At 43.8% G+C, this 13,994-nt stretch overlaps 1 protein-coding gene across 4 annotated transcripts in view; it reads right to left on the reverse strand.

Annotated features, from left to right (window-relative positions):
* The window catches only part of PDGFD (platelet derived growth factor D), a 144,183-nt gene extending 136,221 nt beyond the window's left edge, over positions 1-7,962 (reverse strand). For all 4 annotated transcript variants that reach the window (XM_082277510.1, XM_082277508.1, XM_082277509.1 and 1 more), the window contains exon 1: positions 7,445-7,962. In XM_082277510.1, the coding sequence (XP_082133636.1) occupies positions 7,445-7,574 (130 nt within the window). In that variant the 5' untranslated portion in view covers positions 7,575-7,962. The remainder of the gene's footprint in view (positions 1-7,444) is intronic.
* Between the last annotated feature and the right edge of the window lie 6,032 nt (positions 7,963-13,994).

Genomic DNA, 13,994 nt, shown 5'->3' on the forward strand with positions numbered 1-13,994 from the left:
TGAAAATTTCTTTCAGAATTTCAACTAGCAACCTGAAAACCTGACATTATTAAACATAACTGGTTTCAACCCAAATTCCATAAATTACATAGCTACCAAAATCATGCAAAGATCTTAACTAATAGTTAGGTTCAAATATTGGTCTAATAGTTCACTGTTCAACTAGAACTTCAAAAAATTATATTCAACCTGGGGTATGGGGGCTTTTTTTGTACTCTAAAAAAAAATTCCCAGGTACAATATTTTTATTATTTTAATGCTGATTTGGAACCAACTATATCAAGTGTGCTTAATCTCACTTCCTTGTACTTCTGTCCTTAATTTATGCATTCCGTACAATCATTTGGACAATGCTCTCAGGCATACAGTGTGACTTCTGGGGATATCCTGTGCAGGGCTTAGAGCTGGACTCAATGATCATTCTTGGTCCCTTCCAAATCAACATATTTTGTGATTCTGTGATAGGTAAATATCTATTTTGCTATACTAGACAATATTCTAAAGATACAAATTATATTCTGCAAAGGCATGTACAAAAGACTCTTGCCTATGATATATATACTTTTTTTTTATTTTGATAGACTAAATACAACTGACAAAAGCATAGCAACAAAGCCTGTAGAAAAGCTGAAGGTACTTAACCTTCTTTGCCTCAGGCTTTGATAGTAAAACCACTTTTCTTTGGGTCTCCAGCCTCCTGTGCTGGAAGAGAGGGACAGGGAGCAGAATGAAGCCCCCACAATCCAAGAGGAAATGGTCAGATCCACCTAAGGGTCCTGAGAGAGCTGGCAGAAGTGTCACCAAGCCACTTTCCACCATTTACCAACAGTGCTAGCAAATCCAGAAGGTTCAGTTAACTGGAGGTCAGGAAATGTGACACCCATCTACGAGAATGGACAGGAGGAGGATACACAGATATATAGGCCTGTCAGCCTGACCCTGGTGCCAGGAAAAGTCATAGAACAGCTCATCAACAGAGTGTCTTCACACAGAACATGCAAGACAACCAGAGGATCAGGCCCAGTCAGCATGGCTTTAGGAAAGGCAGGTCCTGACTTGACCAACTTGATCTTCTGTGACCAGATGACCCACTCAGTGGAAGAGGGAAAACAGCTGTGGATGTTGTCTGCCTGGACTTTATGTAGTGGGTTGACCTTGGCTGGACAACAAGTGCCCATCAAGCCTCTCTATCTCTCCCCTTCCCAGCAGGAGAGGGGAGAGAAGATGGAAAATAACTGGTAGGTTGAGATAAGGCAGTTTACTAAAGCAAAAAAAAGCTGAAGTTTGGTGTGCATAGAGAAAAAACTTTATTCTCTACTTTCCATCAGGGAGTGGTATCCAGCCACATCCCAGGAAGCAGAGTTTCAACACATGTAGTAATCGCTCTGGAAGGCAAACATTGTAAAATAACGAATGCCTGCCATTCCTCCTCCCTCCCTTAACTTTACTATCTGAGCTGATGTGATACGGTATGGAATACTCCTTTGGTTAATTTGGGCTTAGTTATGTCCCCTTCCGGACCTTTTCCACTCCCAGCCACTTGATGGGGACAGAATGCTAGAGACACAGCACTGATGCTGTGCCAGCACTGCTCAGCAGTAGCCACGACACTGCTGTGTCATCAACACCTTTCTAAATACCAGTGCAAACCACAGCACTGTGAAGGCTTCTGTGGGGAAAATTAACTCCATCTCAGCCAGACCCAAGACACTTTAGTAAAGCTTCTGACACCATATCCCACAGAATTATCCTGGAGAAACCAGATGCTCATGGCTTGGACGGGTGCACTATTTCCTGGATAAAAGACTGCCCAATTGTCTGAGTCCAGAGAGTGGTGCTGAATGGAGTTACATCCAGCTGGCAGCTGCTCACAAGTCAGTTCAACAGAGATCAGTACTGGGGGCAGTCCTGTTTAATATCTTTATCGATGACCTGGATGAGAGGAGAGAATGCACCCTCAGCCAGTCTGCAGATAAAACCAAGCTGGGCAGGAGTGTTGGTTTCCTGCAGGGTAGGAAGGCTCTGCAGAGGGATCTGGACAGGCTGGATCGATGGCCCAAGGCCAACTGTATGAGTGCTGAGTTAACAGCTGGGCTTGATGATCTTGAAGGTCTTTTCCAACCTAAACAATTCTACAATTCCTAATTTTGCAAATACTTGGTTCTCTTGGTTCATCATAAAATATAGGGTTTTTTCTCACCTCATTTACATATAAGCTATTCCAGCTTTCTTATTACACCGTCTTGTATGACTTGAACCCCTTAACTTTAAAGGAATTATGAAGATGGTTGAAGTAAAGCACATGATAATTATTACTGTACTAATGATCCCCTGTGAATTTTCTATGTATGCCTATCCCTAGATGTTTTATAAAACACAACATTTCCGTGGCATGACAGTGGAAAAGAACTCCCCACATTATTTTAGATTTTCAGCACTGTTCAGTTTCTACAAATCAAAGCAATACAATTATCAAGTTTTTTCCTCAGGCCATTTACAAATTAGCTGGCCTAATTCAGCTTCATACTAATACTTAAAAAAGCCCCAAACAAAAACCAAGAAGTTTCAAGAGACTGAAGAATTTACAGTGACTTCCACTACATGATATACATCTGCCTGATAAAACATATTTCAAGTTCCTTTAGAGAATTCCTCTATGCTGCTTGCTGCTGAGTCAGGGTTGGAATTCTCATGCAATATCCTTTGATATTTCAGCCCAAACTGTTAATTATACAGATAAGAGACATCATCAAAGTCAGATAATTGTAGACCAAAGTGCATTACTGCAGGGAAATTAGTAAGACTTTTTTTTAAACTGATGAAGCCTGAAATACACACTTCTATATAAAATCTAGAAAACGGGGAAATGAAGGCTATAAAACCCAATTTATTTTTTCCATTTTACAGTTGACACAATTTTATGTTACCAGAGTCCTCTAAAAAATGTATACGAGCCTATTATAAAAGAACTCAGTAAGTTCATTCCAAAACTGATGTTCTATACTACTACTGATACCAGAGACATTTCATAGAATCATGGAAACATAAAATCATAGAATCGCAGAATGGTTCGGGTTGAAAGGAACCTTGAGGGTCATCTAGTTTCAATCCCTCTGTCAAGAGCAGGGACACTTTGCATTAGATTAGCTTGATGAAACCCCTTGAGCAGGCCTCTCTGGGCAACCTGTACCAGTGCCTCACCACATCCACAGTAAAGAACTTCTCCCAATACCATAAAATCATAGAATCACAGAATGGCTTGGGTTGGAAGGGACGTTAAAGCACCTAATCTAAACCCACCCTCTTTAAAATACCAACCAATCAAACAACCCAAAACCAGAAAACAGCACCATCTTCTCCCAAGAGCAGACACTTAACACTTATTTGGTGAGAGAATACTGCCCAAATCACCATATACTTTTCCCTGTGATTAGGCATCAGCCAATACAGGCAAGAAGAGGACAGAGTTAATGGCACACATCCATTTGGACTGGCCCTTAAGGAGCCAAAAAGCTACTGGCAGTTCCCCAGAACGATATAGTACAGTTTTTCCTTTGTATTTTAGTGGTGCACAAGCAAATCAAAGTTTGAAAATTCCTTTTTTTCTGGATTCATAATGAAAACCACAAGAGTGCAGAATCTTATCTCCAGTCATCTGATGTTATGGTTTCAAATCCACATCAGAAGATACTGATTCCATGTCTTTCAGTTGTTTATATACTAAAATGATTTGACACTATGCTGTCTGTTGTGTCTTTTCTTTAAACTCTGGAGTTTGAAGTTTAAAATATGTATGGTGACGCTTAGCCTGAAGATACAGACTAGGCATACTTTCCTAGACTACACAGATGTTTGTTCAATCACAGATAAGAAAAAGCATGTGATGTTTCAGATAGAGATTATATAGTAATTAATATTATTTAGCAGTTGTTATCTCCCACTTTTCATCTCCAAGTACACATAAACAACAAAAATAAGAGAAACAAAACATCAGACTTCTTGTAATTAGGCAGTACTACCTCCAAACTGCAAACTGGGAAACTGAGTCAAAACAGAACAATGGAGGCATCTGGAAGACCTGTGTGTTATTCTGATGAACTTCAAAGTACTTAATAGCATTAATAAACGCTCTAAGTGAACAGCAGTACTTGTGCTATAAATGTTGCTGGCACCTCCAGGACACTTTAAAAAATTGATTAGTGCTACACTGGACTGCTGAGTCATCAATGACCGTCCTTCCACTAGGACAAGAGGATGTCTTGTAAGCAGGTTATTTATATTCTTAGTATCTTCAGCAGAAAGTACAGTCTGGTTAGATTTGGTAAGCATTAAATGGCAATTTTTTGTATGTGCTGCCCTCATCTATAGATTCTTATCAGAACAACTTCAGTCTTAAGTAAGAGCAATTACAAATAGGCCAACTTCTTTTAGTCTGGAAGAAGAAAGGCAATATTGAATCATGCACACTGCAAAGGTTTGTTTTGGCCAGAAGCAAGAAGAAGCCTCCATATTAAACTCTGTGTATGCAGAGTTTATCCTGCTTGGAAGCAACTGAAAACTGAAGTTAAAAAAAAAAAAAAAATTAATAAAATGTGCAGGTGGTCTTGCACTTGCCAAGATATTTTTTGAAGCTGAATGGGCCTTGTTTTCTCTTCAGTATCTCTTTTAATTTCACAACCCAATAATCATGATCATCAACCCAGAACATAACATTAAACTTTTTATGCTTGCTGTGTGTTTTGAGAAAGACTGTTGGAAGACATTTACCCCAATGCATTGTGTGCTCTCAGATCCCATTCTGTGTTGTCATGTCTGCAAATATTTACAAAGCAAAAAATACTGTCTGACTCAGCAATGCAACTCACATGTCTTTCATGCTGTTCCATATCATTGCTTCAGACCAAAACAACACAAAAACACCACTGCGAATTACGAAAGACAGAAATACTATTAGTGGCCTACAGCCAACCATGGTCTAAACAGTTTGCTTGTAAGCTCATCACATGCATTCAACATTTGGAATACTGCTCAAAACCTCTGGCTGCACAAATATAGATCCTCATTCAAGGAACTCAAGCAACAGTTTCATTTGACTAAAATCAGGGGGATCAGCAACTGATCTGCTTTAAATGTTGCAACCCCACACCCAGCTCCACTGGTCACACAAGAACTCATGGTCCTTTGCAGAGAGAAAGCAACAGGATTCCCAAGCACAGGGAGAGAGCAAGCCTGCAGCATGCTAGCCTTCATCAAAGTCTGTGACCTCCTCAGAATGTCCATAACATCCATTCAAGAACTGCAGAAGTGTCTGACTTCAGCAGGGGCACTTTTCACTGTAGGCTGCAGGGCTCACTAGCACATGTCCCAGCAAAGATGAAAAGTAGGATGTAATTACATATAGATCTGCCACTTTCCAACAGCCCCAGTATTAGTCCACCTGGTACCCATGAAGATCACCCACTATAGGTTGCCTCAGGTAATTTTAAAGGTACAAAGTTTAATCACAATGTTGAATGATCACAACTAGGAAGAGAGCAATTAACTAATAATTTCAGATGCTTGTTCTCTTCATCACTCCAAGAAGCAATTTACACCACAGGAGTAAAACATCCATCATACTGCCATTAGCATGAAAACTTTATTTATATTAGGGGTTAATGATTTCTTCATTGACTATACAGAGAAGATCAGTGTAACACACATTTTGATGTTCTAAGTATGTAAGTTTTCAAAGAAAAAGCTTGTTTGAAGTTTGAGTTGGACGGAAGCTTGCTTAGCTTAGTTCAGAGATGGTCTCAGTTCTTCTATGAAGTTTAAGATGGCAGGCTAACAAGTCATGAAGCTTGATAAAACACAAAATAGTTTTAAAGAATGAAACAGAAATAACAAATATATACTTTTATTATGAACACATACTTTTTTTTTAATGAGAATAAATCTGATTTCTGTATCAGAAGGAACTGCAATTCTGTCCTGTTTCCTGACTTAACATTTCAGTTCTAAGAAAAAAATCCTCCACCTTCTCTAAGTCTTCTTTCAGTGACTAGGAAAGGCATACAAAATATTATTAAGTTCAATATGGCTCCAAACTTTAAACAAAAACATCTTCCCAAATCAACTGTATACCCATTACATGCATTGTATACATGCTGGAAAATAAACACTGGCAAATACAGTCTTGGAAATGGCTCAAGTGACTGGGGTTTTGAAAAGGGTTTATAGAATATATAAATGCTGTCAACTGGAAGATGTTAACAAGAAGACTGATGTTAACTGTGTTCATTTTCAAGATGCATTTTTGCATTTCGCCATGTAACAAGGTACATGGCAACGTGCAAAAGCAGGTTCTCCCACGTGAGGCTGGAACACATCAGGCTGCTCCGAGGCCAGAGGCTCATCACTTTTCCCAAACTGATAATCGTGGATCCTAGAGGTGAAGTGCAGCAGCGCTGTTTTTATGCAGTCTCCCCATTCATTCCCCGTGGGGCCACAGCACACGGCCACGTTCACTCGAGGCACCTGCGTCCCGCACTGCTGCGCTCCAGACCCTGGGCAGCACCTCGGCTGTGCTGTCCAGGACATCCTCTGCCGGCAGCTCCCGGAGGGAACCGCACCGGAGTTCAGGCTGAAAACACCCTTCCTACGGGGCGGGTGGTGTCCGAGGGCTCGCTGCAGCCCTGCTGCGTGCTCACCATCCCCGGGCATCACAAGGGACGAGGCCAGTCCTGGTGGGGCAGTGTCCAGCAGAGCCAGAGGAGCATCGAGCCCTGGGCTCAGACCCTCCGGTCGATAAAGTCCCCTACCCAGGAGAGCAGCACGCCGACAGCCCTTACAGGAGCCGAAGGCGGCGAGGCTGTGGCAGGGCCGGGAGACGATCCCGCTCCCGCCAAGGAGCCCTGGGGCGACGGCGGCGCCCCGCACACCCGGCCCCTGAGAGCCCCCGCAGCGGCGCCTGTGCGGCCGGAGCCGCCCCGGAGCCGGCGCTCGCCCCGCTCTGCCCCGCCGCCGGCACATCACAGGCACACGGGCCGCGGGTGCTGAGGGACGCCCGGCGGGGCCCGCCTGGTCAGCCGGGACCGAGCACTCCGCGTTGTCGGGGGCGAGGTGCCGCCCGCAGCCCGGAGGAGATGCTGGAGGTTCCGCCGACTCCCGGGAAACCTCCTCGAAGTTGCCTCGAGAAGTTTGGGACCGCCCGGAGATGCAGCCGCCGGGCAGAGCCGCCCCCTCAACCCACATCTCCCTCCTGCCACCTGGCCACACGCTCCTGGACCCCCACGCCCTGGCCGATCCCCCCCGGAACGGGACCCCACCTAGACCGACCCCCGTCGTCCTCTCGGGACACGGCCCTCGCTCCCGGGACAGGGGAACGGCAGCCCCGGGGCGCGCTCAGGGCATCCCCCGCGACAGTAGCCCTTGGGAATAAATAAAGCAGCAGGACACTTACCATCTCGCCTGATGTTGGAAGCCCGCAGGGCTTTTATAGATCCGCTCTGGGCAGGGGCGGTGGTGCCCTGACGGCTGCAGAAGTTCGCACAGACGACGGCGTAGAGCAGGAGGAGGATGAGCAGTTGCATTGGGACCAGCTGCGAGCGGGACCGTGCCTCTGCGAAGAAACGGGCTCTCCCGCCGAGGGTGCTTCCCTCACTCGTGTTCTCTTCCCCCTTACCGGACTTTTTTTGGTTGTTGAGGGTTGCTTGTGTGTTTGGGGGAGCTGTATGCAGGGGGGAAAAAAAAGGCACGATCCCCGCCAAAAAAAAAAAAAAAAAAGGAAAAAAGCAGAACCCCAGAGCACGCGAAGCAGCGGTCACCGCCGTCGCGCTACTCTCCGAGCTGCCTCCAAACTTCCTGCATGCTGAACTTTCGGCTGCCCTTCTGGGCCGGCCGAACTCAGCAGAGGTGCGGAGCTCCCGGGCCGGGACCGCCGCGCACTCCCCTCGTCCAGCACGGCCGTGCCCCAGTGGCAGGCGGGGGCTGCCGCAGCCGCGCTCCCCCGCGGCCGCCGCCGCGCTGCACCGCGCCTCGCACCGCCCCGCCCGCCCGCCGCGGGAGCCGCCGCCGGGGGCTGCAGCGCCGGGAGCGCCCCGCTCTCCGCGCCGGGGGCCGGGGGAAGGGGGCCCGGGGGAAGGGGTGGGAGCCGTGCCCGGGCCCTCCCTGAGCTACCGGCCGCGCCGTCTCCACTCTGGCCAAAAAGTGGCAGGGAGGGGTGGTGCGAGGAGGGGGCTGTCCCCGCTGCGGAGTGAACGCCGGGCTCCCGGCGAGTGGGGTAGGACGGGCGCCGTGTGCCGAGGGCTCTCCGCCAGCAAAGGGGCCACGCACCCGAAGGTCCCGTCACCCTCAGGCTCTCGGTGGCCACGTAAAAGTCATCCCTGGGCCGAATGACTCAAATCTCCGAGCTGTTCCACGGCGTGTGAAGAGACTTAGTGGGATAACTCGTGAATAACCCGCAGTTGTCCCTGGGAGAAACATACGGGCTTTTTCTGTCATGCCAAGCACTGTCCAAAGCCTTTCATAAAAAGTTAGTTCTTACCAATTTAGACCCTCTAAACTGGGTCTGGTATTAAAAGATTGTATTACTGCCTGGAAGAGTTTAGGTCTAAACCAAAGGCATGTGAGGGTTGTGGTCAGATTGCTAGTTTAATACTCTTTTTCCTTCCATTAGCTGCAATGAAAATAATCAAAAAGAAGATGCAGAAAAAAGCTCGCTCAGATTTTAACAGTTTTCTAATAAATTCTTCCCTACTCAGTTTATTTCTTACAACATTTCATGCAGTCTTAGCCAGTCTAACAAACTGTTACACGCTGCCAGATCTTTAACAACATGAAACATACGTCACTAGCAGAAGAATGTCAATATGGTGCTGTATCAGGAGTCTTGGATGAGTCCTGCTACAGTCTGAGTACTGCCTCTGGCTGTGTGAAGCATTTTCTCCAAGAGTGTGCTAAGATGACAATGGGACTGAAACATCTTGTATGTCTTAAGAAACAGTAGGGTGCAATTCTGTTATGCATAATTCATGCTTCTTTATCCCTTTCATGTTCCCCAAAACTGACAGTGAACCTAATCCTGCTCCCATGTGGTAGATAATGGAAAGGCTCCAACAGTGCTTCATTTGTGAGCAGATGTGCCTGTATTTTAGGTGCCCATTTCAGGGGGGGAGCTGGGTGAACAGAGGGAAGGTGGCCAATTCAATCATCCTAATGGAAGCAGAAAGTCAAATAGAGGGCACAGAGCAAATGAGTATGGGGGAGCCTGGGAGATGTTCTCTGTTCATTCAGTCAATGTGTCTGCCTCTTTCCAGTTACCTTACAAGGAACTGCCAGAAAATGCCAATAGAATCCCAGCTCCCCAGCTCTCTTCCGAGTGGAGGTACCTTTTAAGATAAAAGGAGGTGGTCAATACCCTGACCTTTACCACAACCCCGTGGTGAAGTCTTGCCTTTCTTGGTGCCTTTGGGCCCTCAGTCTCTTTTAGTTTCAGGATGCTGGAACCAGTCATTGGTTCTCTTTGGGGGAGTGGCCATTTTAAGAGAGGGAGAGAAAGAGAAAGAGGGATGGATTACCTTCCAACCAAAAGTCAGACAAAAGGTGTTTTGACTGTATCTGAGCAGTTGCACAATTCAGTCAAGAAAGGGCACTGTTTCCAAGGCTGTTTCTGTATCCAACTTCATCCATATAAATTTTCTTATATAAAATTCATTTGTCTTCCCAAGACCTGGGTCTGGAGACAGAGTCTCTCTGGCCCCATGCCTCCCTGGCTGCAAAGGTCCAACTTTAACAGAAAAGTAGAACAGGCTTTTGTCTTACACACTTCACAGCTGTTTGGCTGATGTGCTCCCTGGCTTTATAGAGACTATAAGTTTAAACTTCCTCAGGCTGACCAGGGCACAGAACTGAGGTTTCCTCAGCACTTTTTTTTTTTTTTTTTAAAGAGTACATACTGTTGTGGTACATAAGATGAAGTTTCTGTTTATGTAGCAGAGATACCTGGTTGCTTAGAGAATTCTCAAGCAAAACAGCATGAGGCCTCATAAACTAGATGATGATGGAGACAGCAAGTGGATTCCACCACCAGTGGCTTTGATATACATTGAGAGGAACTGTGTATAACTCCTGTCATATGCTCACAGTACATTTCTGTTTCTCTCTGTGCAAAACACGGGATGGTGCCACTCTTTTTTCTTAAAGCAAAAAATATTTTTGTAGCAGAACAGACAAGTGTCTTTCTCAGTTCAGAAAACAGGGAGTAATATTGTGGGGTCCAAAACAGAGACCTAGTTCTATGAATTACCAGGTATTTATTTTAGCCCTAGTATCAGAAAACCTTCAGATTTTCCAATTTGGTGTACAGAAAGATTTTGGGACAGAGAAGCAAGACTAACATGCATTGGTAGACCATTGTAGGAAAGGCCTCTATTCCAATGACTGTTGCTACAGCTTCTTAGTTCACTTTAAAAACCACAAAACCCACCAAAACCCAGAAATGTATCTTTATAATAAAGTGTCAGAGAACCCCCTGTCAAAGGGTGAGAAGTTTGGATTATACTCAGACATTTTTATAAACACATCACTGGGTCTTTCCTTTCTGGAAAACATTCTAGCACATTGGCTAATCTGCATTCTAAGTGCTTGGGACAATTTAAAGCATCAGGTGGCTTCTACAGGAAGACCTACAGCAAGTCATGGTTACTGCACAAAAGGGCACACTGATGTATAACTGTGATAACCTAAACTGTACATTTATCTGCTCAGCTGGGATCCTAATAACAGTCTTCACAGTTGGTATGAAGCTCAATTAATAGAAATTAAAAAGAAAATAATATAATTATTGTTAATCAACCTGGAAAAGCTTATCATGCTAACTTGGAAATCTGGTTGACAAGCAGAATAGTGTCAAATTATGGCTTTCATAAGGTACCAATTGGTACTGCACAATTTGAATCATATGAAATGAAATCCATGCATACTAAATGTTTTCAAAACTTCTTAAATGACAGGCTCAAAAATGTTTATGAAAAGAGGAAACATTGTTAAATGGATTCTCTTTGAGAGAGTGCCACTTAGGCTAATTTTTTAATTCTGCATTGATTTGCATTTCCAACAATGACCTGTGAAAAATGCAGCTATTACTGATGACTTTTGAAGATGACAAAAACTTTGGGGGAGTAACAATGGGATGATTTATAGCATTGGTGTTATCTAGAGACAGATGTGTAGATGCTGGATATGGCTGTAAAGCTGAGCCCTGACACAGCTCATGCTTTAAAATAGCCACTGGCAGCACTGCCCAGTGCCTGTGACTGGGCAGTGCTATCCACCTCACCTCATTTTAGTCCTCTGAAGGTGCCTAGAGTTAGCCAGTCACACTGATTCTCATTGTTCATGGAGAGGATTGGATACCCATCAGAGGGCACTCTAGCCCAGCAGTTTTAGGCAGCTGTACTGGGGTGGACTGGAAGGTCCAGTTTCTCTCCACTGACTATGGAGTGAGTGCAGGGAACAAGTACATTCATAGTTGTAGGATAGAGTAGTTAATCCTAGAAAGCGCTGATGCAGGAAAAAATGATGGGGGTGGATTATCAAGGAAGTCAATGGGCTGTAGCCATCTCTGTTACCATTTATTGTCTGGGAGATGTTCCAGTGCCATAGAGTTTGTCTGTGGAGCACAAATGCACTGTTTGTTCAGAACATTTGAACTATGTTGATTAAGTAGCAGAACCCAACTCTTTGAGTTTTCTCTGGGATCCCTGAATATTTAATTAGATAAGGGAATATCAATTAGAGTAGGGGCATTTTGCTTTCTTCTGTTATTATTAGACTGTTGCATGGAGTTCTTGTGCATAAAGTCTTAGAAAGGATCATAATAAAGTGAAAAAAATCTGAGAGGAAAACCACAGGGTTGGCTAGAGGTTGAGAAACATGCCACTCAGGGAAAAGCTTAAAAAATCAAAAGCCATTTAGCTTGTCAAGGAGAAAATCAGAGGGGTCACAGCTACCTCCCAGAGGTAGGATATTGATTCTAGAAGGCTATTCTGTCCAGTGGACAATGACGTATCAAGGTGAATGCTGGAGATAGACAAATTAAGGTTAGAAGTAAAAGGCGCACTTTTCGCTGTGGAAAGCTATGGATATACCAAAGTTCTTCACCACTGAAAATCTGAAAGGCAAGATTTGGTGTTTTCCTAAAACCAGTCAAGTGGTTTCAAGCTGTGCTTAGGAGCTCATTGGGTCTATTGATCACTTTTAGAAAGTCTGTAAAGGCAACAGAGAAAAGCATGTTCATATGTGCAATACTACAAGCCACAGATAAAATTTTAAGTGATTCTTCAGTTTCTTGGAAAACAGCAACTAAAAACAATATGCCTCCAGGGATTAATTCCAGGCACTGTGATTTCTGTTATATAGGAGGGTAGTCAAGTGAGGGCAATGACCTCATCCTCCAGTTTGTAATCTGTGAATAAGATATAAGAATGAGCAGAGGTGCATAGAGTAGGATGGAGAAACATCTCATGATTGCTAAAATATGTGTCTTAAGCAAACAACTGTAACCATGATGGAAGACTAAAAGAATGTAAGGAAAATTAGACCAAGCAATTATATGTCTGGAATTAGAAAACACAGGCAGAGTTATGTGTTACTAAGAAAATCACCCCAGGCGATTTTTCTTGAGACATCAAGAAAAAAAGTGCAGCACAGGGATCCGTGGCCAGATTTACTACCTGAGCTACAGGCAGTGATTCAACAACACACATAGAAAATCCCCAGTGAAACTGATCGCTTTAGGTGATCAGACCTATAAAATACAAGTACTGCTGCCTGGTATCAATACAAACATAGCATTGATTTGTGGATGTTCATGTTAGAATGCTGAATATTAGATATGAGCCACAGACCTGCAAGTGGTGCTGCTGTTTGTCCTCCTCCAGCAACCAGCTGTGCAAGGTCACTTGTCTGGCCCATTCTTGAGAACAGCTGCAGGTAGCTTTGATTTATCCTGTCTTCTGATTTTCCTTCTTGTGCCTGCTCCGCTGCAGGATGCTGTGCCCTTCTCCCTTTCAGTGTATACCCTCCTCCCTTCCCAACTCTTACATGACTTTTGCTGACTTTATGTAACTTTTGGATAGTTCTCCACTGCAAATGTTAAGAGACAAATATTGCACCAACATGCACATAGGGAGGGAAAGAAAAAACAATATCCCAAGCTGAACACATTGATATATTAAATTTTGAGAAACCACTATATCATTCAGACTGTCTCACTGGTACCTAGTGACAGTACCAATTGACATATAGTGCATGTGCAATATTCAGACTCATGCTTTCAAAAAATGGGTATAAGCCACAATGAAATAAGAAATGTGGCCCTTCTGAAGTTAAGTAGGATTTTTACCCCCCATTTGTATCAGTGGAGCCAGCATTTAGACATAAATTCAGGTTTAAAAATACTGTGCTATGTTTTCTCCTAAGTTTGTCATAATAAGAAAGTAATAGCTTCAGAAAGACTGCATTTCTTCTGTAGCCCAGTTCCCAGGTTTATAGATTTAAAGATAAAGAGACCTTTCTGACATGATACAGTTTGATTTCTTGCATTTCTAAAACCATTTTGCTGTCTGACCTCCTGCTTAAAAGCATGGTATCTTTTAGAAAAAGAAAAGATAAAAACTTGATTTTAAAATAGTAGGAAATCAATTTTACAGTATCTTGAGACAGAGAATCACCCACCATCAATGTTAGGTAATTCAAGTGATTAATGACTGATTTTAAAGATTTTTTTTTTTTTTTTTTTTTTGTCCCTCTGGATCTTGTGCTGTGAATGAACAGCAATGGTTTATCAGGATCCTCTGCTTAGTTTTAAATATTTGGATGCAAGTAATCTGAAACTATTGGTTTGGACTTGGTAAAAGGTCTGTCCTCAAACCCTTGTGTCTACTGCCTAACTGCTTGTGTTATTTCTGTGATCAATTTCTTTGCATCTGTCAAAATTATGTCAGATTTTG

The sequence above is a fragment of the Coloeus monedula genome (genome assembly GCF_965178545.1).
Source record: "Coloeus monedula genome assembly, chromosome: 3".
NCBI lineage: Eukaryota > Metazoa > Chordata > Aves > Passeriformes > Corvidae > Coloeus > Coloeus monedula.